Consider the following 26,005-nt stretch of genomic DNA (forward strand, 5'->3'; position numbering starts at 1 on the left):
GCTGGGGAAGATTGAGGCAGGAGGAGAAGACGGTGACAGAGGATGAGATGGTTAAATAGAATTATCGACTAAATGGCCATGAATTAGCTAGTGAAGGAGAGGGAAGCCTGGTGTGCTGCAGTCGCAAAGAGTCAGACACGATTTAGCAACTCAACAACCACCACCACGTGCATACCTGAAGCTACTTGAAATGCATATGTTAGAAATTTGAAGAAAAGGTGTAAGTAAACAAAAGTCAGTTAGTTTTCGTTGAGTTGTATGACCACTTTTGTTTTTGAAAATATGCATATTTATTTGTCTCATTTTTTAAGTTAAGTATAATTGATTTACAATATCGTGTTAGTTTCAGGTGTACAGCACAGTTATTCAGTTACACACATATATATACTTATATTATTTTTGAGACTCTTCCCTTATGGTAGTGGTGGTTTAGTTGATAAGTCATGTCTGACTCTTGTGATCCCATGGACTATAGCTCACCAGGCTCCTCCATCCATGGGAATTCCCAGGCAAGAATACTGGCATGGGTTGCTGTTGCCTTCTCCAGGGGATCTTCCTGATCCAGGTGTTGCATTGCAGGCAGATTCTTTATTGACGGAGCCAGCAAGGAAGCCCATTTTCTCTTAGATGTTCTTAACAAAATATTGAGTATCATTCTGTGTGCTGTACCATAGGTCCTTGTAAAATATGCAAGTTTTAAATTGACAAACCAGTGTTCAGTGTATCTATAGGTAACTATGAACCCTTCTGTGTGTTGGGACCCAGAACAGGGCCAGGACTGTGTTGACAGGGCTGGGCCAAACCGACCAGGGTCCCGGGGCTGGGAAATGCCTCTCAAGGGCCATGAGCTCCTGCCTTCCCTCCCCCAGGTTCCTCAGCTATACAAGATCAAGAGGTACCAGCCGGTCTCTGTGCAGGGGTCTTCAGCCAGCTACAGACCTCAAAAGCTTGCTCGGGCCCTGAGGCAAGGAGCTGAGGTAACGCATCCCACCTTGGGGAGAGGAACCGCCCCCACCTTTTCCTCGCTGCCCAGGCCTCGAGACTAACATGCTGCCCTTGGTCCTGGCCCAGGATGAAGCCACCACGGTCATCACCCTGCCCAAGCAGGATTCCTCGCCCCAGCTGCCCGGTGAGACCTCAGTCCTGAGCATAAAACTCCCCGAGGCCATGGCCCAAGCTCCAGATTACGACCCGCTTTATATTTTTGTAAGTGCCATCAGCAGAAGTCATGGTTCCCTGTCTCTTTGTTTTAGCAGTTACCTTATAAGAAAACAGAAACAAATAGAAAACAAGCTTGTTTATGGTTGCCAAAGGGGAAAGGGAGGTAGGGTGAACTAGGAGTGTGAGATTAGCAAGTACTCCTAACTGCGCATGAAACAGATAAACAATAAGGTCCTACTGTATCAGGGAACTGTATCCCCTATAACAGAAAAGAATCTGGCATATATATATATACACATATATATATATAAAACGATCACTTTGCTGAACACCTAAAACTGACACAATATTGTAAATCAACTATACTTCTTTTTTTTTAAAAAAGGCATTGAAAAAAAGAAGACAGAAGCACCAATTGGGAATATTTTTCTCTCTTTGGAATTTCAGGGGTTAAACAACATCTCACTTTTGAAATTGCTGGCCAGACTTTATTGCTTGGAGAATATCAACGTTTCTTTTAACAACTCCGGCATTTATTTTTTAAGACAATAGTTTTATGGCCGTATCTGTAACATGCACGTATGTATTTTTGTGTTTATTTTAAGCATAGTTTCCATATAGCATTATACAAGTTTATGTACTGGTATATAATACAGTGATTCACAAGTTTTAAAGGTAAAATATATGTATATATTTTTAAAGAAGAAAACACAACAGAAAAAAGTAAAGTCACCCCAAACTCCATCCTGAAGTTCTAGTTGATCCCTTATCCCATCTTTGGGCACCATGTCCCTGCCACACCGATCCCTGACTCCCTTTTTTTTAATGCTTCATTGGCCCAAAGTATACATTTTATTTTTTTTAATTTATTTTAATTGGAGGCTAATTACAATATTGTGGTGGTTTTTGCCATACATTCACATGAATCAGCCATGGGTATACATGTGTTCCTCATCCTGAACCTCTCTCCCACCTCCCTCCCCATCCCATCCCTCAGGGTCATCCCAGTGCACCAGCCCTGAGTGCCCTGTTTCCATCAAACCTGGACCAGCAATCTATTTCACATATAGTAATATACATGATTCAATGCTATTCTCTCAAATCATCCCACCCTCGCCTTCTCCCACAGAGTCCAAAACTCTGTTCCTTACATCTGTGTCTCTTTTGCTGTCTCACATATAGGGTCATTGTTACCATCTTTCTAAATTCCATATATATGTGTTACTATACTGTATTGGTGTTTTTCTTTCTGACTTACTTCATTCTGTATAATAGGCTCCAGTTTCATCCACCTCATTAGAACTGATTCAGATGCATTCTTTTTAATACCTGAGTAATATTGCATTGTGTATATGTACCACAACTTTCTTATCCATTCATCTGCTGATGGACATCTAGGTTGCTTCCATGTCCTGGCTATTGTAAACAGTGCTGCAATGAATATTGGGGTACACGTGTCTCTTTCAGTTCTGGTTTCCTCGGTGCATATTCCCAGCAGTAGGATTGCTGGGTCGTATGGCAGTTCAATTTCCAGTTTTTTAAGGACTCTCCACACTGTTCTCCATAGTGGCTATACTAGTTTGCATTCCCACCAACAGTGTAAAAGGGTTCCTTTTTCTCCACACCTTCTCCAGCATTTATTGTTTGTGGACTTTTTGATAGCAGCCATTCTGACCAGCATGGCTGGTACTATGGTTTTGATTTGCATTTCTCTGATAATGAGTGATGTTGAGCATCTTTTCATGTTTTGTTAGCCATCTGTATGTCTTCTTTGGAGAAATGTCTGTTTAGTTCTTTGGCCCATTTTTTTATTGGGTTGCTTATTTTTCTGGAATTGAGCTGCAGGAGTTGCTTATATATTTTTGAGATTAATTCTTTGTCAGCTGCTTCATTTGCTATTGTTTTCTCCCATTCTGAAGGCTGTCTTTTCACCTTGTTTATAGTTTCCTTTGTTATGCAAAAGCTTTTAAGTTTAGTTAGGTCCCATTTGTTTATTTTTGCTTTTATTTCCAATATTCTGGGAGGTGGGTCATAGAGGATCCTGCCATGATTTACGTCAGAGAGTGTTTTGTCTATGTTTTCCTCTAGGAGTTTTATAGTTTCTGATCTTACATTTAGAGCTTTAATCCATTTTGAGTTTATTTTTGTGTATGGTGTTAGAAAGTGTTCTAGTTTCATTCTTTTACAAGTGGTTGACCAGTTTTCCCAGCACCACTTGTTAAAGAGATTGTCTTTTCTCCATTGTATATCCTTGCCTCCTTTGTCAAAGATAAGGTGTCCATAGGTGCGTGGATTTATCTCTGGGCTTTCTGTTTTGTTCCATTAATCTATGTTTCTGTCTTTGTGCCAGTACCACATTGTCTTGATGACTGTAGCTTTGTAGTAGAGCCTGAAGTCAGGCTGGTTGATTCCTCCAGTTCCATTCTTCTTTCTCAAGATTGCTTTGGCTATTCAAGGTTTTTTGTATTTTCATACAAATTGTGAAATTATTTGCTCTAGTTTGAAAAATACCATTGGTAGCTTGATAGGGATTGCATTGAATCTATAGATTGCTTTGAATAATATACTCATTTTCACTATATTGATTCTTCCAATCCATGAACATGGTATATTTCTCCATCTATTTGTGTCATCTTTGATTTCTTTCATCAGTGTTTTATAATCTTCTATATATAGGTGTTTTGTTTCTTTAGGTAGATTTATTCCTAAGTATTTTATTTTTTTCATTGCAATGATGAATGGAATTGTTTCCTTAATTTCTCTTTCTGTTTTCATTGTTAGTGTATAGGAATGCAAGGGATTTCTGTGTGTTAATTTTATATCCTGCAACTTTACTATATTCATTGATTAGCTCTAGTAATTTTCTGGTGGAGTCTTTAGGGTTTTCTATATAGAGGGTCATGTTATCTGCAGACAGTAAGAGTTTTACTTCTTCTTTTCCAATCTGGATTCCTTTCATTTCTTTTTCTTCTCTCATTGCTGTGGCTAAAATTTCCAAAACTATGTTGAATAGTGATGGTGAGAGTGGGCATCCTTGTCTCATTCCTGACTTTAGGGGAAATGCTTTCAGTTTTTCACCATTGAGGATAATATTTGCTGTTGGTTTGTCATATATAGCTTTTATTATATGTTATGTTCCTATATTATATGTATGTTCCTTTTATTACAGGTATGTTCCTTCTATGCCTGCTTTCTGCAGGGTTTTTATCATAAATGGATGTTGAATTTTGTCAAAGCCTTTCTCTGCATCTATTGAGATAATCATATAGTTTTTATCTTTCAATTTGTTAATGTGGTGTATCACATTGATTGATTTGTGAATATTGAAGAATCCTTGCATCCCTGCAATAAAACCCACTTGGTCATGATGTATGATCTTTTTAATATGCTGTTGGGTTCTGTTTACTAAAATTTTGTTAAGGATTTTTGCATCTATGTTCATCAGTGATGTTAACCTGTAGTTTTCTTTTTTTGTGGCATCTTTGTCTGGTTTTGGTGTTAGGGTGATGGTGGCCTCATAGAATGAGTTTGGAAGTTTACCTTCCTCTGCAATTTTCTGGAAGAGTTTGAGTAGGATAGGTGTTAGCTCTTCTTTAAATTTTTGGTAGAATTCAGCTGTGAAGCCATCTGATCCTGGTGGAAGATTTCTGATTATGGTTTCGATTTCTGTGCTTGTGATGGGTCTGTTAAGGTTTTCTATTTCTTCCTGGTTCAGTTTTGGAAAGTCACACTTTTCTAAGAATTTGTCCACTTCTTCCAAGCTATCCATTGTATTGGCATATAGTTGCTGCTAGTAGTCTTTACGATCCTTTGTATTTCTGTGTTGTCTGATTTCTCCATTCATTTCTAATTTTGTTGACTTGATTCTTCTCCCTTTGTTTCTTGATGAGTCTGGCTAATGGTTTGTCTATTTTATTTATCTTCTCAAAGAACCAGCTTTTGGTTTTGTTGATGTTGGCTATGGTCACCTTTGTTTCTTTTGCATTTATTTCTGCTCTAAATTTTAGGATTTCTTTCCTTCTACTAACCCTGGGGTGCTTCATTTATTCTTTTTCTAGTTGCTTTAGGTGTTCAGTTCAGTTCAGTTCAGTTCAGTTCATTCGCTCAGTCGTGTCCGACTCTTTGCAACCCCATGAATCGCAGCACGCCAGGCCTCCCTGTCCATCACCAACTCCTGGAGTTCACTCAGACTCATGTCCATCGAGTCCGTGATGCCATCCAGCCATCTCATCCTCTGTCATCCCCTTTTCCTCCTGCCCCCAGTCCCTCCCAGCATCAGAGTCTTTTCCAATGAGTCAACTCTTCGCATGAGGTGGCCAGAGTACTGGAGTTTCAGCTTTAGCATCATTCCTTCCAAAGAAATCCTAGGGCTGATCTCCTTCAGAATGGACTGGTTGGATCTCCTTGCAGTCCAAGGGACTCTCAAGAGTCTTCTCCAACACCACAGTTCAAAAGCATCAATTCTTCGGCACTCAGCCTTCTTCACAGTCCAACTCTCACATCCATACATGACCACAGGAAAAACCATAGCCTTGACTAGACGGACCTTAGTCGGCAAAGTAATGTCTCTGCTTTTGAATATACTATCTAGGTTGGTCATAACTTTTCTTCCAAGGAGTATGCGCCTCTTAATTTCATGGCTGCAATCACCATCTGCAGTGATTTTGGAGCCCCCAAAAATAAAGTCCAACACTGTTTCCACTGTTTCCCCATCTATTTCCCATGAAGTGATGGGACCGGATGCCATGATCTTCATTTTCTGAATGTTGAGCTTTAAGCCAACTTTTTCACTCTCCTCTTTCACTTTCATCAAGAGGCTTTTTAGCTCCTCTTCACTTTCTGCCATAAGGGTGGTGTCATCTGCATATCTGAGGTGATTGATATTTCTCCCGGCAATCTTGATTCCAGCTTGTGTTTCTTCCAGTCCAGTGTTTCTCATGATGTACTCTGTATATAAGTTAAATAAGCAGGGTGACAATATACAGCCTGGACATACTCCTTTTCCTATTTGGAACCAGTCTGTTGTTCCATGTCCAGTTCTAACTGTTGCTTCCTGACCTGCATACGGATTTCTCAAGAGGCAGGTTAGGTGGTCTGGTATTCCCATCTCTTTCAGAGTTTTCCACAGTTTATTGTGATCCACACAGTCAAAGGCTTTGGCATAGTCAATAAAGTGGAAATAGATGTTTTTCTGGAACTGTTTCCTCATTACCAAATTCAGACTTAAATTGAAGAAGGTAGGGAAAACCGCTAGACCATTCAGGTATGACCTAAATCAAATCCCTTATGATTATACAGTGGAAGTGAGAAATAGATTTAAGGGCCTAGATCTGATAGACAGAGTGCCTGATGAACTATGGAATGAAGTTTGTGACATTGTACAGCAGACAGGGATCAAGACCATCCCCATGGAAAAGAAATGCAAAAAAAGCAAAATGGCTGTCTGGGGAGGCCTTACAAATAGCTGTGAAAAGAAGAGAGGTGAAAAGCAAAGGAGAAAAGGAAAGATATAAGCATCTGGATGCAGAGTTCCAAAGAATAGCAAGAAGAGATAAAAAGCCTTCTTCAGCAATCAATGCAAAGAAATAGAGGAAAAGAACAGAATGGGAAAGACTAGAGATCTCTTCAAGAAAATTAGAGATACCAAGGGAACATTTCATGCAAAGATGGGCTCGATAAAGGACAGAAATGGTCTGGACCTAACAGAAGCAGAAGATATTAAGAAGAGGTGGCAAGAATACATGGAAGAACTGTACAAAAAAGATCTTCATGACCCAGATAATCATGATGATGTGATCACTAATCTAGAGCCAGACATCTTGGAAAGTGAAGTCAAGTGGGCCTTAGAAAGCATCACTATGAACAAAGCTAGTGGAGGTGATGGAATTCCAGTTGAGCTGTTTCAAATCCTGAAAGATGATGCTGTGAAAGTGCTGCACTCAATATGCCAGCAAATTTGGAAAACTCAGCAGTGGCCACAAGACTGGAAAAGGTCAGTTTTCATTCCAATCCCAAAGAAAGGCAATGCCAAAGAATGCACAAACTACCACACAATTGCACTCATCTCACATGCTAGTAAAGTAATGCTCAAAATTCTCCAAGCCAGGCTTCAGCAATACATGAACCGTGAACTCCCTGATGCTTTAGGTGTAGAGTTAGGTTATTTATTTTGATTTTTCTCCTGTTTCTTGAGGTAGGCTTGTATTGCTATGAACCTTCCCCTTAGCATTGCTTTTACTGAATCCCATAGGTTTTGGGTTGTTGTGTTTTCATTTTCATTGGTTTATGCTCATATTTTGATTTCTTCTGTGATTTGTTGGTTATTCAGAATTGTGTTGTTTAGCCTCCATATGTTTGTATTTTTAATAGTTTTTTTCCTGTCTAATCTTACTGCATTGTGATCAGAAAAGATACTTGAGATGGTTTCCATTTTTTTGAATTTACCAAGGCTAGATTTATGGCCCAGAGTGTGATCTGGAGAAGGTTCTGTGTGCACTTGAGAAAAAGGTGAAATTCATTGTTTTAGGGTGAAATGTCCTATAGATATCAATTAGGTCTAACTGGTCCATTGTATCATTTAAAGTTTGTGTTTCCTTGCTAATTTTTTTCTGTTTAATTGATCTATCCATAGGTGTGAGTGGGGTGTTAAAGTCTCCCACTATTACTGTGTTATTGTTAATTTCCCCTTTCATACTTGTTAGCATTTGCCTTACATATTGTGGTGCTCCTATGTTGGGTGCATATATATTTATAATTGTTATATCTTCTTCTTGGATTGATCCTTTGATCATTATGTAGTGCCCTTCTTTGTCTCTTTTCACGGCCCTTATTTCAAAGTCTATTTTATCTGATATGAGTATTGCTACTCCTGCTTTCTTTTGGTCTCCATTTGAGTGAAATATAGTTTTCCAGCCCTTCACTTTCAGTCTGTTTGTGTCCCTTGTTTTGAGGTGGGTCTCTTGTAGACAGCATATATAGGGGTCTTGTTTTTGTATCCATTCAGCCAGTCTTTGTCTTTTGGTTGGGGCAGTCAACCCATTTACATTTAAGATAATTAAATATAAATAAAAAATAATCCCATTGCCATTTACTTTGTTGTTTTGGATTCGAGTTTATAAACCTTTTCTGTGTTTCCTGTCTAGAGAAGATCCTTTAGCATTTGTTGAAGAGCTGGTTTGGTGGTGCTGAATTCTCTGAGCTTTTGCTTGTCTGTAAAGCTTTTGATTTCTCCTTCATATCTGAATGAGATCCTTGCTGGGTACAGTAATCTGGGTTGTTATATTTTCCTCTTTCATCACTTTAAGTATGTCCTGCCATTCCCTTCTGGCTTGAAGAGTTTCTATTGAAAGGTCAGCTGTTATCCTTATGGGGATCCCCTTGTGAGTTATTTGTTGTTTATCCATTGCTGCTTTCGATATTTGTTCTTTGTGTTTGATCTTCATTAATTTGATTAATATATGTCTTGGGGTGTTTCGCCTTAGGTTTATCCTGTTTGGGTCTCTGGCTTTCTTGGACTTGGGTGATGATTTCCTTCCCTGTTTTAGGGACGTTTTCAACTATTATCTCCTCGAGTATTTTCTCATGGCCTTTCTTTTTGTCTTCTTCCAGGACTCCTATGATTTGAATGTTGGGGCGTTTAACATTGTCCCAGAGGTCTCTGAGGTTGTCTTCACTTCTTTTAATTCTTTTTTCTGTTTTCCTCTCTGCGTCATCTATTTCCACCATTCTATCTTCCACCTCTCTTATTCTATCTTCTGCCTCAGTTATTCTACTGTTGGTTCCCTCCAGAGTGCTATTGATCTCAGTTATTGCATTATTCATTATTGATTGACTCTTTTTTATTCCTTCTAGGTCCTTGTTAAACTTGTCTTGCATCTTCTGAATCTTTGTCTCCAGATTATTTATCTGTAACTCCATTTTGTTTTCAGGACTTTAGATCATTTTTACTATCATTACTCTGAATTCTTTTTCAGGTGGACTCCTTATCTCCTCCTCTTTTGTTTGGTTTGGTGGGCTTTTATCATATTTGATTACCTGCTGAATATTTCTCTGCCTTTTCATCTTGTTTAGGTTGCTGTGTTTGGGGTGGTCTTTCTGTATGCTGGAAGTTTGTGGTTCCTCCTTATTGTAGAGGTTCTTCCCTGTGGGTGGGATTGGACAAGTGGTTTGTCAAGATTTCCTGGTTAGGGAAGCTTGCATCGGTGTTCTGGTGGGTGGAGCTGGATCTCTTCTCTCTGGAGTGCAATGAGGTGTCCAGTAGTGAGTTCTGAGGTGTCTGTCGGTTTGATGTGACGTTTGGCTGCCTGTATTTTTGTGCTCAGGGTTATGTTCCTGCATTGTTGGAGAATTAGCTTGGTATGTCTTGCTCTGAAACTTGTTGGCTCTTGGGTGGAGCTTGGTTTCAGTGTAGGTATCGAGGCTTTTGGATGAGCTCTTGTTGATTAATGTTCCCTGGAGCCTGACTCCCTTTTTAATACCGAATTAAGTCCAAGCTCCTGACAATGTGAGGCTGAGCCGATTCTCCCCACTCCACTGCATGTGTCCCCGCCAGCCTGTGTGTTCCCCCATTACCTGCCCTCAGGGGCATCCCCCTTCCTCCTTATGCTTGTAGATACATAAACAGTTGGAATGACTGAAGCGACTGAAGTGGCATGCAAACCCTAAGTATAACGAGCAGAGCCTTACGGTGGAATGTTGGAGTGATGTCTGTGCATTGTCTCCAGGGGCAGAGGAGGCATCCAGGGCAGCGTGGACTCCATGTGCCGACAGTACAGGTTTCATAAAGGCACATCATTAAAGCAAAATAAAAGGCCATGATGAACTCTGACTAAAAGTCAGACAGGAAATCTGAGGAGGTTCTATGTAAGTGCAGAATCATCGATAAAATGTCACCGTAGTTGCCCTGATTATGGTCTGTCTTGTAAGAACACACACACGCATGCAGAATGAAGAAGGACCTTAGATACTGCTGAGCAAGTCTCCCCTGGGAGAATCTGTGTCTCTGATGGGGCAGAGGTGCTGATGGTCACACCAAGGGCAGATGGGATGCAAACCTGCCTGGTTCCTGACTGTTGGCCTCAGTGCTCCTCTCACTAGCTCTGCTGCTTTCCTCCAAAGAGCTGTAATACCTGTGTTTTGGCCACTGGGGGGCATGTTCCGGTAGTCTTATGGCAGGATGGAGGGGCAGTTCCTCAAAGAGGAACTCAGAGGTATAACCAGTAATGCTGAAGAAGCTGGAGTTGAAAGGTCCTATGAAGACCTACAAGACCTTCTAGAACTAACACCAAAAAAAGACATCCCTTTCATCCTAGAGGGTAGGAATGCAAAAGTAGGAAATCAAGAGATACCTGGAGTAACAGGCAAGTTTGGCCTTGGAGTACAAAATGAAGCAGAGCAAAGACTAATAGAGTTTTGCCAAGAGAATGCACTGGTCATACAAACACCCTCTTCCAACAACGCAAGAGAAGATTCTACACATGGACATCACCAAATGGTCAATACCAAAATCATATTGATTATATCTTTGCAGCTGAAGATGGAAAAGCTCTATACAGTCAGCAAAAACAAGACCAGGAGCTGACTGTGGCTCAGATCATAAATTCCTTATTGCAAAATTCAGACTTAGAATGAAGAAAGTAGGGAAAACCACTAGACCATTCAGATATGACCTAAATAAAATCTCTTACGATTATACAGTGGAAGTGACAAATAGATTCAAGGGATTAGATTTTATAGACAGAGTGCCTGAAGAACTATGGATGGAGGTTCGTGACATTCTACAGGAGGCAATGATCAAGAACATCCCCAAGAAAAAGAAATGCAAAAAGGCAAAATGGTTGTCTGAGGAGGCCTTACAAATAGCTGTGAAAAGAAGAGAAGCTAAAGGCAAAGGAGAAAAGGAAAGATATACCCATTTGAATGCAGAGTTCCAAAGAATAGAAAGGAGAGATAAGAAAGCCTTCCTCAGTGATCAATGCAAAGAAATAGAGGAAAACAATAGAATGGGAAAAACTAGAGATCTCATCAAGAAAATTAGAGATACCAAGGGAATATTTCATGCAAAGATATGCACAAGAAAGGGCAGAAACAGTATGGACCTAACAGAAACAGAAGGTAATAAAAAGAGGTGGCAAGAATACACAGGAGAACTACACAAAAAAGATCTTCATGACCCAGATAATCACGATGGTGTGATCTCTCACCTAGAGCCAGAAATCTTAGAATGCAAAGTCAAATGGGCCTTAGAAAGTATCACTACAAACAAAGCTAGTGGGGATGATGGAATTCCAGCTGAGCTATTTCAAATCCTAAAAGATGATTCTGTTAAAGTGCTGCACTCAATATGCCAGCGAATTTGGAAAACCCAGTGGTGGCCATAGGACTCAAAAAGATCAGTTTTCATTCCAATCCCAAAGAAAGGCAATGACAATGAATCTTAAAACTATGACACAACTGTGCTTATCTCACATGCTTTGAGCAAAGTAATGCTCAAAATTCTCCAAGCCAGGCTTCAGCAATATGTGAACTGTGAACTTCCAGATGTTCAAGCTGGAATTAGAAAAGGCAGAGGAACCAGAGATCAAATTGCCAACATCTGTTGGATCATCAAAAAAGCAAGAGAGTTCCAGAAAAACATCTATTTCTGCTTTATTGACTATGCCAAAGCCTTTGACTGTGTGGATCACAACAAACTATGTAAAATTCTTAAAGAGATGGGAACATCAGACCATCTTACCTGCATCCTGAGAAATCTGTATGCAGGTCAAGAAGCAGCAGTTAGAACCAGGCATGGAATAATAGACTGGAAAATCAGGAAAGGAGTACATCAAGGCTGTATGTCACCCAGGTTATTTAACTTACATGCAGAGTACATCATGCGAAATGTTGGGCTGAATGAAGCACAAGCTGGAATCAAGATTGTAGGGAGAAATATCAATAGCCTCAGGTATGCAGATGATTCCACCCTTATGGCAGAGAGCGAAGAAGAACTAAAGAACCTCTTGATGAAAGTGAGTGAGGAGAGTGAAAAAGTTGGCTTAAAACTCAGCATTCAGAAACTAAGATCATGGCATCTGGTCCCATCACTTCATGGCAAGTAGATGGGGAAACAGTGGAAACAGTGACAGACTATTTTCTTTGGCTCCAAAATCACTGCAGATGGTGACTGCAGCCATGAAATTAAAAGACACTTGCTCCTTGGAAGAAAAGCTATGACCAATCTATAGAGCATATTAAAAAGCAGAGACATTACTTTACTGACAAAGGTCTGTCTAGTTAAAGCTATGGTTTATCCAGTAGTCATGTATGAATGTGAGAGTTGGACTGTAAAGAAAGCTGAGTGCTGAAGAATTGCTACTTTTGAGCTGTGGTGTTGGGGAAAACTCTTGAGAGTTCCTTGGACAGCAAGGAGATCCAACCAGTCCATCCTAAAGGAAATCAGTCCTGAATATTCGTTAGAAGGACTGATGCTAACGCTGAAACTCCAATACTTTGGCCACCTCATGCGAGGAAGTGACTCACTGGGAAAGACCCTGATACTGGAAAAGATTGAAGGCAGGAGGAAAAGGGGACAACAGAGGATGAGATGGTTGGATGGCATCACCAACTGAATGGACATGAGTCTGAGTAAGCTCTGGGAGTTGGTGATGGACAGGGAAGCCTGGCATGCTGTGGTCCATGGGGTCACAAAGAGTAGGACACAACTGAGAGACTGAACTGAACTGAACTGAACATCATAGGACATTTAGCTCAGTGATTTCCAGACTTCATTTGGCACCAGAACCCTCTCATCGGCTGAAGTTCTACATAGAAAGGCTGGGCTGGCAGTAGGAGAGGGGCTTTCCTGAGAAGGGTATCCCAGCAAAACCCCAGGATTTCCATGGTAAGGTTTGGACACCACTCTCTTGTCCCCCAGACCCACCCACTACCACCTCCCTCACCACTCTGCAAGTGAGAAAGAGACCAGTTTTGCAGACATAACATATATCAACATATACCAAGTTCTATACTTTAAGTGCATGCAGTTTATTGTATATCAATTATACCTCAGTATGGCTATAAAAGAAAGAATTTGGAAACCCTAAGAAACAAACATAAAAGGCAATGTTGTTGTTCAGTCGCTCAGTCGTGTCCAATTTTGCGACCCCATGGACTGCAGCACACCAGGCTTCCTTGTCCTTCTCCATCTCCTGAAGTTTGCTCAAACTCATATCCATTAAGTTGATGATGCCATCCAACCATCTCATCCTCTGTTGCCCACTTCCCTTCCTGTCTTCAGTCTTTCTCAGCATTAGGATCTTTTCCAGTGAATTGGCTCTTCACATTGGGTGGCCAAAGTATTGGAGCTTCAGCTTCAGCATCAGTCCTTCCAATGAACATTCAGAGTTTATTTCCTTTAGGATTGACTGGTTTGATCTCCTTGTTGTCCAAGAGACTCTCAAGAGTCTTCTCCAGTACCACAATTCGAAACCATTAATTCTTTGGTGCTCAACCTTCTTAATCGTCTAACTCTCACATCCATACACAACTACTGGAGAAACCATAGCTTTGACTGGATGGACCTTTGTCAGCAATAAATAGTGGTTATAACAAGGAAAGGTCTACAGTAAGTCTTGGGATGATATCTGTGCATTATCTACAGGGGCCAGAGGAGGCATCTAGGACAGGAGCAGTCACTCTCTGGGTCAGATTTGGGAGCCAGTGTTTGCATTTGCGATTGCAGGGCCGGAAACAAACAAGGTGAAAGATGGGGGCCCTGGCAAGAGAAAGCCAGGGAGGTCGAGGATGCAGAGGAAAGCAGGTGGGGATGGGGAGATGGGGGATGTTTCCTATTCCTGTGCAGGTTCCCTTAAGTACACCTGGGTGCACGGACATAACATATGACACATTGAAGAACAGAAAAAGATCTGCTCTGGACACATGGGTATCTCCTGCCTCTTCCCTCAGCTGCAGAGCTCATTGAGATGTGGTTGCTGGGGCCCTGCCAACTCCCTCAGGGGGCATCATTGCCTCCCTGCCTTCCTGCTGCCTTTACAGTCATGAGTTCAGGCAAGAGCCCACTTGCTCGGCATCTTTCTCCTCGGTCCTGGCTGTAGATCAGCCTCCCGGAACTAACAGAGGACTGTCTTCCCAGCATTTGTGGCTGGAACACATTCGTCACATCCACCACAACCAAGCTCTGCTGTCACACCTCCCTGGCCTGGCTGCATCATCTTTAAGTTGTGGGGAACGTTTATATCTTGACAGTGGAGATTTGTGTGTGTGTTTTAAATTTTTATTTTTAATTACTCAGACAAAAAGAACAGAATCTCAGTGGTTCTTAAACATCTGAATTAACCACGAGGGAGCTGAAAGCTATGTTGTTTGGGACAAAAGCAGGGTTTTTATTGGATAAGCCCCAGAAGGAACATTAAAAGGCTCCATGTTTTTGTATATTTTGATATAGTTGCTCTGTACCTCCATTAGTCTCACTGGAAAATTAGTAAAAAACAGGATCTCCCTTAAAGCCAGATACTACATCCAAATGGAGCCTTCCTGAATTAAAGACATCACCAAAACAATGTTAAACGTTGTCGTTTCCTGATGTATCAAATGCCACCCTCTCCTTTATCTTCTCTTTAAACTAGTTTTAAAAAAGCTGTTTTTCCTTCCCAAAACCAGAAGCTCATTTGCTTTTTAAAACCAGTTTGCTTATTTACAGTTAGGACTGATCAAATTTAGAAACAAATACTTTAAGCTGTGGTTTCATTTGTGCTGGTTTCCACGGGAGCCTAGTAAATCCATGTGATACGTGATGAAGCTCTTCAGCCAGCAAAGTGACATCTGTGAGTGACCCTGACCACAGCCCATCTGAAACCACCTCTACTCTCCTGCTTGTCTTTCTCAGACAAGCTGATGCAGAGTCAGAGTGTCCGTACTGGTGGGAGCCGTGGGGAACCTCAGCTGATGTCTGTCCTGTGCCTGAGGTGAAAGCTGGTCAGCAAAAGATATTCCTTTTTTTTTCTCTCTCCTTCTTCTGCAGAATCCCAGCCCGGGACTGTTTGCTGTGAAGCACCCTCTGACTTACGTGGAAACCTTGATCGATTACCACCTGTGCTCCCACCCCAAGTACAAGTTCACCAAGGAGTGCCACTGCGGCTCCAGCATCCCCCTCACCCAAAAGCAATTTCTCCATCACACGGTAAAGCCATCCCAGGCTCAGCAGCAGAACTGGCCCTGGGCTGCAGGGACCAGGGGGTGGGAGACAAGGAAGTGAGGGGCCGCAGCTGGAACTGGGAATAAGAGAGTTGGTGGCCGCAGTTGCAGAGCAAGGACAGTAACCATGGCACAGGGGCACCGGCATGCCCCAGCCCTGGAGCAGGGCAGGCGGGCTCGCCGCACCACCCCGTCTGCCTGTGCCCACTTCCCGGCTTCACGTTGCCCCCTTTCAGCATTCTTACTCTCTTTTCCTTTGAAGGCTATGCCTAATATTCATTTTATTCCCACTGTGACCATGTAAGAGAAGTCTCATGGTGGTCACAGCCCTGGGGTCTGACACTGTCTCTCTCTGGTCCCTAACAAGGAGAGAAAGATCAGAAGGGACAAGGTGGTGACGTGGCAGACACACAGTGAGAAGGAGGCTCCCCGGAGTCCCTTCTTCCCTGGATAAGCAGCCTGAGCTCAGTTTCCAGCAACGTCTCCTGCGGGTGACCCTCAGCCCTTCCACACTCGACAAAACCCCACCTTAGGTCATCATCTTAGCCCTACTCCTGCCAGCCCCACTTCACACCTCTTCCCACATCACTTTCCTGGCTTGGGTGTACAGTTCAAGCAATGACCCGTGTGGTCCTCACTCCCTTCTTCTTCATCACCCCCGAGTCCAGCTACCCTGGGTCCCACCAGTCTGCCTTACACACCACGTGACTCCCTCTCTTCCCCCTGGGTGCCAGCACCACACCACTACCACCCCTCACCCCCTCGCCGAAGCCTTCCTTCCATTTGAGTCGCATCCAGTCCTTCTCCACTTTGGAAGCCCTCCATGGTCCCCGCTGCCCATGGGAACAGCTCCAAGCTCATGAGCTTGGCCCACGAGACCCTTCACAACCAGCCTGCCTTCCTGGGCATTTTCTGTCAACCCCCATCACGTGCCCTGCACTCAGTGACCCCTGATCACACCCCTCCTGGGCATCTCAGTGCAGTTGCACAAGCTCACCGCCCCCCACCCCCATCCCCACTGCCTGGAAGAGCCTTTGATGAACTGACCCATGCTCTCTAAATGTTGCATTAGCATCACATTCACAGGAATCGAAACAGATCGAGAGGCCTGACCTGCCCCTCCACACCAGGACCCTTGCTTCTCTGCCTCATAAGTCAGGGCACAAACCTCTCCTTCCTCCTGCTTTAATTCCTGCTGCTTCATTGAATACTATTTGCTGAAATGGTTGTCTTTTTTAGCCTCAGAAAAATTCTATTAAGCTTAAATGATAAATTTTGCAGTTCAACTCTTAAGACTGAAAATTAGCCAGCTGAGTGAAATTGAAGTGCTTCCTGGACTTTACCCATGGTCCCCCTGTTCTGGCTCTATTACAGGACATAATACCTGGAGTGATGACCTGGAAGAGGTTCCACAGCCTGGTGTTCTCATCCCTGCCCGAAACTTATAAGACAGAGGTGTTGCCGAGGTAAGCCCAGCTCACGTTGCCTCAGAGGGGTATGTGTGCCCCTCAGATTACAGAGACTGTGATCCTGAAAGTTGCCTGCCAGGAAAATACCAAATCATACTTTTGGTGCATGAGGGAAGTTCAGTACTCAGAGGGATATGATGATGTGTAACTGATTTTCATCTCTTTATCTTGAGATAAACTTTATTTTTTTAACTTTTATTGCCATCTAGTTGATTTACAATGTTATGTTAGTTTCAGATTTACAGCCAAATGACTCAGATATGCATATATAGGTATGTGTATCTATGTATATATATATAGGTAAGTTCTTTTTTTACATTATTTTCCATTATTGATTATTACAAGATACTGAGTATAGTTCCCTGTGCTACATAGAAGGTCCTTGTTGGTTATTTATTTTATATATAGTAGTGTGTATATGTTAATCCTAATCTTCTAATTTATCCCTACCCCCTACTTTTCTCCTTTGGTAACCATAAGTTTGTTTTCTATGTCTGTGAGTCTATTTTTGTTTGATAAATAATTTCATTTATATCATTTTTAGATTTCACATACAGGTAATATCATATGATATTTGTCTTGCACTTAGTATGATCATCTCAAGGTCCATTCATGTTGCTACAGATGGCGTTATTTCATTCTTTTTTATGGCTGAGTAATATTCCATGGTATATATATATCTACAATATCTTCTTTATCCATTTCTCTGTTGATGGACACTTAGGTGGCTGCCATGTCTTGGCTATTGTAAACAGTGCTACTATGAGCTTTGAAGTACATATATCTTTTCTAACTGTGTTTTTTTCTAGATATATGCCCAGGAGTAGGATTATAGGATCATATCAAAGCTCTTGAGATAAACTTTAAAAAAATTAATGTCACAGGGCTTCCCTGATATTCCAGGGATTAGGAATCCTCCTGCCAGTGCAGGGACACAGGTGTGACCCCTGATCTGGGACGGTTGCACATGCTGAGGGACAGCTGAATCCACATGCCGCAGCTACGGAGCCTGAACCCTGGAGGCCGTGCTCTGTCTACAACAAGAGAAACCACTGCAGTGAAAAGCCCATGCACTGCAACTGGAGAATAACCCACTCACCACAGCCAGAGAAAGCCCATGTGCAGCAAGACCTGGCACAGCCAAAAACAAGTAATAAATAAATAGATAATTGCAGTTTTTTTAGAAAAAAATTAATGTCACGGTGGATCGTTGACCATACTTCAATAAAAGTAGACAACCAGTCCACATAATTCAACTGAAAGAATCATGGTTCATTTTCAGCATTTTAGAATTGCCATGATTAGCTGTCTACACCCTCCATATCCACACCAAAGGATCCAGGTCTCTCCATGCTCCAGCCTGGCCATCCACCGGGAGGCCCCACAGCTGTCATCAGAGACAGAGCAGGTAGATGAGAATAGTGTTAGACCAAAGAAGGAGGAAATTTAGAGTAAGCACATTCTTGCTAATTTGCTTAGCTAGCACCTCTTCAAAGCCCTAAGATCAAACAACTAGCTGATGCCTTTTCCTTTAAACGCAGCCTGGTCAGTGACCTGCTCCTGAGACCTGGAATTTACTTATTTGGTCCATTGTCCTTACAAACATAGTGAAATGAGTTGCTGGTGAGCAAACGTGAATAGTGTCCCAGTACGATGACCATCACAGTGACCTTTTGCTCAAATCCTTTGATCTGGAGTGAGGCCCACCCCAAGGGGGCAAAACCCTACCATGGCCCCAGGAGTAGTCAGCTCTGCCTGGGCCTAAGCACTGCCACCAACCAGGGTCAGTGGGTACTTATACCCTGACTTCTGCCAGCGTGTCCTGGTTCCTCGCCATCATCAGAGTTCCCCTAGGTCCTCAGCCACACTCTCTGATCAGCTCTTTGGGCCAGCGTGTCCTGGTTCCTCGCCATCATCAGAGTTCCCCTAGGACCTCAGCCACACTCTCTGGTCAGCTCTTTGGGCCAGCGTGTCCTGGTTCCTCGCCATCATCAGAGTTCCCCTAGGACCTCAGCCACACTCTCTGGTCAGCTCTTTGGGCCAAGTCCTCTCATCCAGAACCCAGGCTGATGAGACCTGCTCAGCCTTGACGTTTTCGTTTTAGTAGAAGTAGGAGGAGACTTCCCTGTTGGTCCAGTGGTTAAGAATCTGCCTTCCAGTGCAGGGGACATGGGTTCGATCCCTGGTCTGGGAGCTTGGATCCCACCTGCCATGGGGCAACTATGCCGGTGACCAGGCAACTATGCCGGTGCGCTGCAGCTCTTGAGCCCATGCCCCACAGGTGGAGGGTCTGTGCACCACAAGGAAAGATCCCGCATAATACAACTAAGACGCAATACAGCCAAATAACAAATAAATACTTTTTTTAAGTAGGAAAGCTCACCCTAATGTGCACCAACTCCATATGCACTGTCACCCACATACCCCCAGGGATTCAAGAAGGCAATTGAAATCCAGTTTGTAACCCTGGAACCCTTACCTTTACTTCTTCCTCCACTGCCAGCAGAAAAGCTCTTCCTGAATTAATCGAAATCCAGGCTTTTCCTCATGCTGTTCCTTTTGGGTCGTTTTTTTCAGTGTGTCTCTACCGCCCTCCTTTGCCTGGAGATGAGCATGAGAGCAAGCAGAGGGTGTGGGCCATGGCAGGGGCTCAGAAATGTTAGTTCCTTTTCTGTGAATTCATATTACTGAACCAAACTTGGGTCCGCTCACCCGTGCACAGCAAAGCCAGTCTACTGACACAAGGTTGTGATGGAAGTGAAAGTTGCTCAGTTGTGTCCCCATGGACTGTAGCCCGCCAGGCTCCTCTGTCTATGGGATTCTCCAGGCAAGAATACTGGAGTGGGTTACCATTCCCTTCTCCAGGGGATCTTCCCAGCCCAGAGATCAAACCCAGGTCTCCTGCATTCCAGGTGGATTCTTTACTATCTGTGCCACCAGGGAAGCCCTGAGAAAGTGTTTATTGCAGGCACCAAGCAAGGAGAACAAGGCAGCTAAAGCTCAAAAAGCCCAACTCCCCTTGGCTTTCAGGAAGCATTTTTAAAGACCAGGTGAGGGAGGGGGATTGCAGGGTGTGTGATCAGCTCACCATACACAGATCTCTGATTAGGTGATGGTGAGGTTACAGATGATGTCATGTTGTCAGTTCTCAGGTTACCATAGGTCTGGGGGCTCAGTGGTCACAGTCATCAAATAGTTAACTTCTTGCATTTGGTGGGGGTTTGGCATCTGTGACTCAGGAATGTGCATCAGATACTGTTATCTGGGCATTTCTGAGTGGGGCTATAGCAGAGGACCTAGAGAGGGGTCTGTAGCTCACCACTAGCCAGTCAGAAGAAAGTCACACACTCTGCAGCCCTCACCCCTAATTTTGCCTTTAAAAACTTCCCCCTGCAAACCTCCGGGCAGTTCTGAAGGTCTGGGCACAAGCCACCGCCTTCTCCTTACTGGTCCCTGCAGTCGATCGACCTTCCTCTGCTTCAGACTCTGGCATTTTGGGTTGCTTGGCCTCACTGTGCGTTGGGTATGTGAACGTGTGTTTGGTGACATTAGCATATTTCTAAGACCTGAAATCTCCGGAACCCAGGGCTGGAGGGAACAACCTTACAGAGAGGACACTCTGGTGTCTGAGAGACCCGATAGCCCTGTCACCCGCTCTGCGTCCTTGGGCGAGTCACCCATCCCTGAAGCCCTTGAGCAATGATTTCCTTGTCTGTGGAGTGGGGACCTGAGGGAGTCCCTACGGAGCACTCATCAGGACTCACATGGTGCCTCCAGCACTGTCTTTAATAACTCTTCCCACTCCTGCCGTCCCCCACTCACTAAACCTTGCGGTCACTCTGCTGCCACCAGATGGCGATGACCCTCCGTCATCTGGACTCAGATCCTCATTTTGCTGAGGAGTGAAGGCACTTCAGAACAGACCCCAGTCATCAGGGAACCAAGCACAGCTGCGTGTGGCACCCTCCCCTAGACAGAACATGTAAAGTGAGAGATGGTGGGGAGTGCAGAGGGCCAGGGTCCACCCGCTGTCAGCAAGCACGGGTCTCAAGAATTAAGACAAAAACATCTTGGTTTTTTTGGTTTGTTTTTTTTTCCAAAGCTGTGTCCTTGGAAAAATCTCCTGAGGCTATTCTTTCAAAAGGCACTCAGAGTGCAGTTACTTTGGGCTTGAATTAACCATGAATTAAACATGAATTCCACATGAATTAAAGAAAACTCTCCAACTAGGAGTTGTTACCTCCAGCTTCTGTGCCTGAGTGCTCTGTTGGGCCAATTTGTTTCAAAATGAAGCATAATTGCATGACAGATTATAAAATCAAGAGAGGATTCTTTATTTCTTCATCATGTATTTCCATGATGTAAGACTCTAGGTCATGTTTTTGTTTCTAAAAGTTACAGAATAATAATGGCATTCCTTTTTAACTTCCCACAGACCCACTAATGATACTTCAACTTGCAGTCATTGTGGTTGAATAGATTACCTGTTTCTTAGCTGGTATTTCCCCTTTTTTTTGCCGACGAGAGTTATCTGTTTTTTGTTAAACCATGCAATGTTATTTAATGTTTATTTATTCCAAGTCATTTTTGCATTCATAATAATCAAAACAGTTCACATGGGTTCTTTGCTCCTTAATAAATTCAGAGAGAATTTATTGAGTCTCTGTGACTCCCATGAAATCTGAGTCAGCATCAATGAAGAAATTACCTATTAATAATCCAGCGGTGCCAGACTTTGGGATTTCATAGATGGGTGAAGTGTCCAGAAGAATCTTAGGAACTGACTCAGGGTTGTCAGAGTTTTACTTTTCCAAGAAAGGCATGAAACAAAACAAAGCAAAATATAACAGCCAAACACCATCCACTGTCACCACCCTTTCAATTCCAGAGGAACCCATTAACACATAGAAAAGTAAGAATTTAAAAAGTAGATGAGTTTGGTCTCTTGAAAAACCTTTAGTTGTTGCCATTCTGTCTTCCAGACCAGCCTGGCCTTGAAAGAGTGGTCCAGGCTCCCACCTTCTTCCACCCCTTCCTCAGCTACATACACTTGGAGATCTCAGTGGGACTGTCCATTAGAACCTGCATTCTTTGTCATAAAGTCAGTAGATAAGGTTAATCTCTGGGTGGTGGAGGCCAGGTCCCTTTTGGTGAGGAATGGTATTAGAGACCAAAATCTGGGTTCCTGGTGCACACATTGCCCCTGGGGGTGGAGGGGGTTGTTTCTTGGCCCCCTCAGCAGGCAATCCAGAGTGTGGGGAAGTGCATGTATATGCATATACTTTCACACATATGTACACAGCCATACAAAAATGCATGACCACATACATCTATACACATATGCACATATACATGTGCACATACACACACTTGTACACACCTATCCCCATTTTGGAAATCATGAATCTACGCTGGTGCTTCTAATCCCAGCCCACACTCATGGAGTTGCTTAGTTATCTGTCTCTTCTTCCTCTGTGAGAACCCTGGCTTCCTAAGACATTTACTCACTCAGTTTTATAGAATGTTAAAAATAGTTTCAGAATGACTTCAGCTATAATCACTTTAATAAACAAGTATAGTAAATAGAGCTCAAGATTTATTTGCAGTCTTCTCCTACCCCCATTCTATCCAGGATGTGGATATATAGTCAAATACTATATTTATGAGTTATTTGGATTACTCCTTTTCACTTTTTTTTAAGTATTTTTTTATTGAAGTATAATTGATTGACAAAGTTTTAGGTGTACAGCAAAGTGATATAACCATATATATATGTATATATATGTATTATTTTCCAGATTCTTTTTTCTATTATAGGTTATTACAGGATATTGAATATAAGTCCTTCCTTTTCTTCTTTGTTTTTTCTTTCTTTCCCTTCCTCTTTCTCTCTTTTTTCCCCTCCACTGTGCTTATGGAATTCATATGAAATTTTATGTGTTTCAGTTTGCTTTCAGTTTAGGGGGATTTCCTCCCTTTCCTTAGAGAAGGAAATGGCAACCCACTCCAGTATTCTTGCCTGGAGAATTCCATGGACAGAGGAGCCTGGCAGGCTACAGCCCCTGGGGTCAGAAAGAGTCAGACACAGCTGAGCAACTATCACTCACTCACTCCTCCCTTTCATATTGATTTAATTTTATTTTTTGAATATGTAGAACATTAACACACTAACAAATTCAAAGCTACATGGAAAGTCAAACTCAGACACGTGTCACTCCATCCCCCTCCCTTCTGCCCTTGTTGGTAGCTGCTCTGTCTTCTAACACCATTCCCATGTTTCCCTTCACAATGCTAAACAGAATATATGTATTTTTCATGTTCCCCTCTTCCTTACTCAAAAAGTGGCACACTGGATAAGCTCTTCTGTATTTTCCTGTTTTCACTTATAACATCCCCTGAAAATCACTCCATATTAGTTGATAAAGATCCTCTTCACTCTTTGTTACAGCTGTAGAAACCATGGGCCGTAGTTGCATTCAACCAAGCCCTATGCTTGGTGGGCCAGGCACATTTTTGCTTATTAAACAAGAAGAAACTTATCTCCAAGACATATCTGCACACACCAAGGAGGCTTCAATTAATCTCCCTGGTGTCCCATCCTGCCACCTGCAGGGTCGGTAAGAAGGTCAGTTTCCTGCCATGGGTCATTTTTTACTCTTTTTTTATGAGACAGCACTCCTCCCAGCTTTTCAAAGCTTATTCCAGAAAATTATTAAAAATATATATCCATTTGTGACTTTTTCTGTATTCCCTTTGCTATTGTGTGTTCAGTTTTTATTCCTCTAATAGCATTTGAGAGGTTTGTGAGAAGGAGTTGAGACCAAAAAAAGGAAAAATTTTTTAAAGGTGTTTATTCCACAAACTTGAAACAGAAATATACTGTCAAATTTAAAACTGAACTGAACTTAAAATTAACAAACTGTTTTTTCCTCCCCATCTCAGTGCTTTTAATGTCCTCAATACCCAGTAATTGTTATGTAAAAGTCTAACATTATAATACTGAACAATATATAAGGAGGTGAGGAGGAGGTCTGAAATTGAATAAACAACTAAGAAGAGTATCAGTTCAGTTCAGTTCAGTCGCTCAGTCGTGTCCGACTCTTTGTGACCCCATGAATCGCAGCACGCCAGGCCTCCCTGTCCATCACCAACTCCTGGAGTTCACTCAGACTCACGTCCATCGAGTCAGTGATGCCATCCAGCCACCTCATCCTCTGTCGTCCCCTTCTCCTCCTGCCCCCAATCCCTCCCAGCATCAGAGTCTTTTCCAATGAGTCAACTCTTCACATGAGGTGGTCAAAGTACTGGAGTTTCAGCTTTAGCATCATTCCTTCCAAAGAAATCCCAGGGCTGATCTCCTTCAGAATGGACTGGTTGGATCTCCTTGCAGTCCAAGGGACTCTCAAGAGTCTCCTCCAACACCACAGTTCAAAAGCACCAATTCTTCAGCGACCCCATGGACTGTAGCCCACCAGGCTCCTCCATCCATGGGATTCTCCAGGCAAGAATACTGGAGTGAGTTGCCATTTCCTTCTCCAGGGGATCTTCCGGATGCAGGGATCGAACCCAGGTCTCCTGCGTTAGAGGCAGATGCTTTAACCTCTAAGCCACCAGGGAAGCCTATAAGAAGAGTATAAATGTGGGAAAAAATATTAAGAAGAAAAAGTAAACCATCTAGCTGCCCCACCCCACCTCCACCCCCAGGAAATAAAGTAAGTTTAGATACTACACTTTTGAAAATTATTTTTCTAAGCTCTCCGAAATATCTTATTTAGCACCATTCTCTTGGATTTGACTGGTACCCATCACAGCCTGCAATGCAGGAGACCCAGTTTCAATCTCTGGGTCAGGAAGATCCCTTGGAGTAGAAAATGGCAACCCACTCCAGTATTCTTGCCTGGAGAACTCCATGGACAGAGGAGCCTGGCAGGCTACAGGCCATGGGGTCACAAAGAGTCGGACTCAACTGAGCGACTAATACTTTCACTTTTTACTTTCATCACCCCCCGCCTTTACCTCTAGGGAGACATGGGTGGGTTTCCAGGGGTGAAGAGGACAGGATGGTAGCATAAAATACCAAAGGTAAAATTAAAGTGCTTTAGAAGATTATATAAAGACCCTGAGACTACTAATGTGGTCACATATTCTCGGCTGCTCTGTGATTTTTCCACAGCTGTGATTCCTTCAACTTAGAAATGCTGCCTGTTGACGTCCCTGCCGTTCTTGACGCCTTGCCGGAAGAAGACAGGATAGAGACAGTCGAACGGTACTTTTTCACCTGTGGTCTCACTGTCGTCTATGTTCCAGAAACATGCCAGGCGCTCTGAGAGATTTCCAAGGAGCACACAGCGCCTGAGCTTGCAGCCCCACCAAGACACGGCTGACACCCAGCCACACCCTCAGCAGATAAGATGCTGGATTCGTGGTGGAGAATAATAGTCTCAGGTCTCAGACTGGCTGACCTTTCAGTGCTGCAGGTGCTCAGGGAGGGGCGAGCAGAGTGGGTGCTAAGTGGGCTTCCAAGGCTGCAGAATTGCATGCCCTTGGGTTAGTATTCAGAAGGCAGGTAGGATTTGGAGGGGCAAAAGAAATATAGCCCCCACCGCAAACAAATAAAATATTTTTAAAAGAAAAGTCAAAAACAAAAATTTTAAGAAAAGGGAAAAAAGAAAACCTAGGACCCCCCCCCAAAGTAAATTAAAAAAACAAACAAAAAAATTAAGGAAAAAGAAAAATAGCCTCCAAACGAAGGCACTTAAATTTGATTTTACTGATGAGCATACAACATCCAGTGAAAATGTGTCCTTGAATCTGCTGTGGCCACGCCCGCTTTGGCTCTTCCCAGGTGGCGCTAGGGATAAAGAACACATCTGCCAATGCAGGAAACTTGATCCCTGGGTCGGGATGATCCCCTGGAGAAGGAAATGGCAACCCACTCCAGTATTCTTACCTGGGGAATTCCATGGACAGAGGAACCTGACAGGCTACAATTCACGGGGTTGCAAGGGTCAGACACAACTGAAGCGACTTAGCACAGCACGCCCACTTTAATATTTCTTCCTGTAAATAACCAGTGAGTGAAGTACTAAATATTGGTTTTTGTGAGACCTGCCCACAAGCAATGGTACTTGGCAATACTTGGACGTCTGAAGCTTAGAACCCAGGTCTGAACAGGGAAGTTG

The 26,005-nt window shown here is 42.9% G+C and overlaps 1 protein-coding gene across 1 annotated transcript in view; it reads left to right on the forward strand.

The window, feature by feature from the left end:
• CFAP221 (cilia and flagella associated protein 221) overlaps positions 1–26,005 on the forward strand; it is a 122,082-nt gene that overhangs the window by 87,518 nt on the left and 8,559 nt on the right. Inside the window, exons 18-22 of the mRNA XM_068969195.1 lie at positions 870–977; positions 1,072–1,206; positions 15,182–15,340; positions 16,729–16,820; positions 24,997–25,089. Coding sequence (XP_068825296.1) covers positions 870–977; positions 1,072–1,206; positions 15,182–15,340; positions 16,729–16,820; positions 24,997–25,089 — 587 coding nt within the window. The remainder of the gene's footprint in view (positions 1–869; positions 978–1,071; positions 1,207–15,181; positions 15,341–16,728; positions 16,821–24,996; positions 25,090–26,005) is intronic.

The sequence above is a fragment of the Capricornis sumatraensis genome, chromosome 3 (assembly GCF_032405125.1).
Source record: "Capricornis sumatraensis isolate serow.1 chromosome 3, serow.2, whole genome shotgun sequence".
Taxonomy (NCBI): domain Eukaryota; kingdom Metazoa; phylum Chordata; class Mammalia; order Artiodactyla; family Bovidae; genus Capricornis; species Capricornis sumatraensis.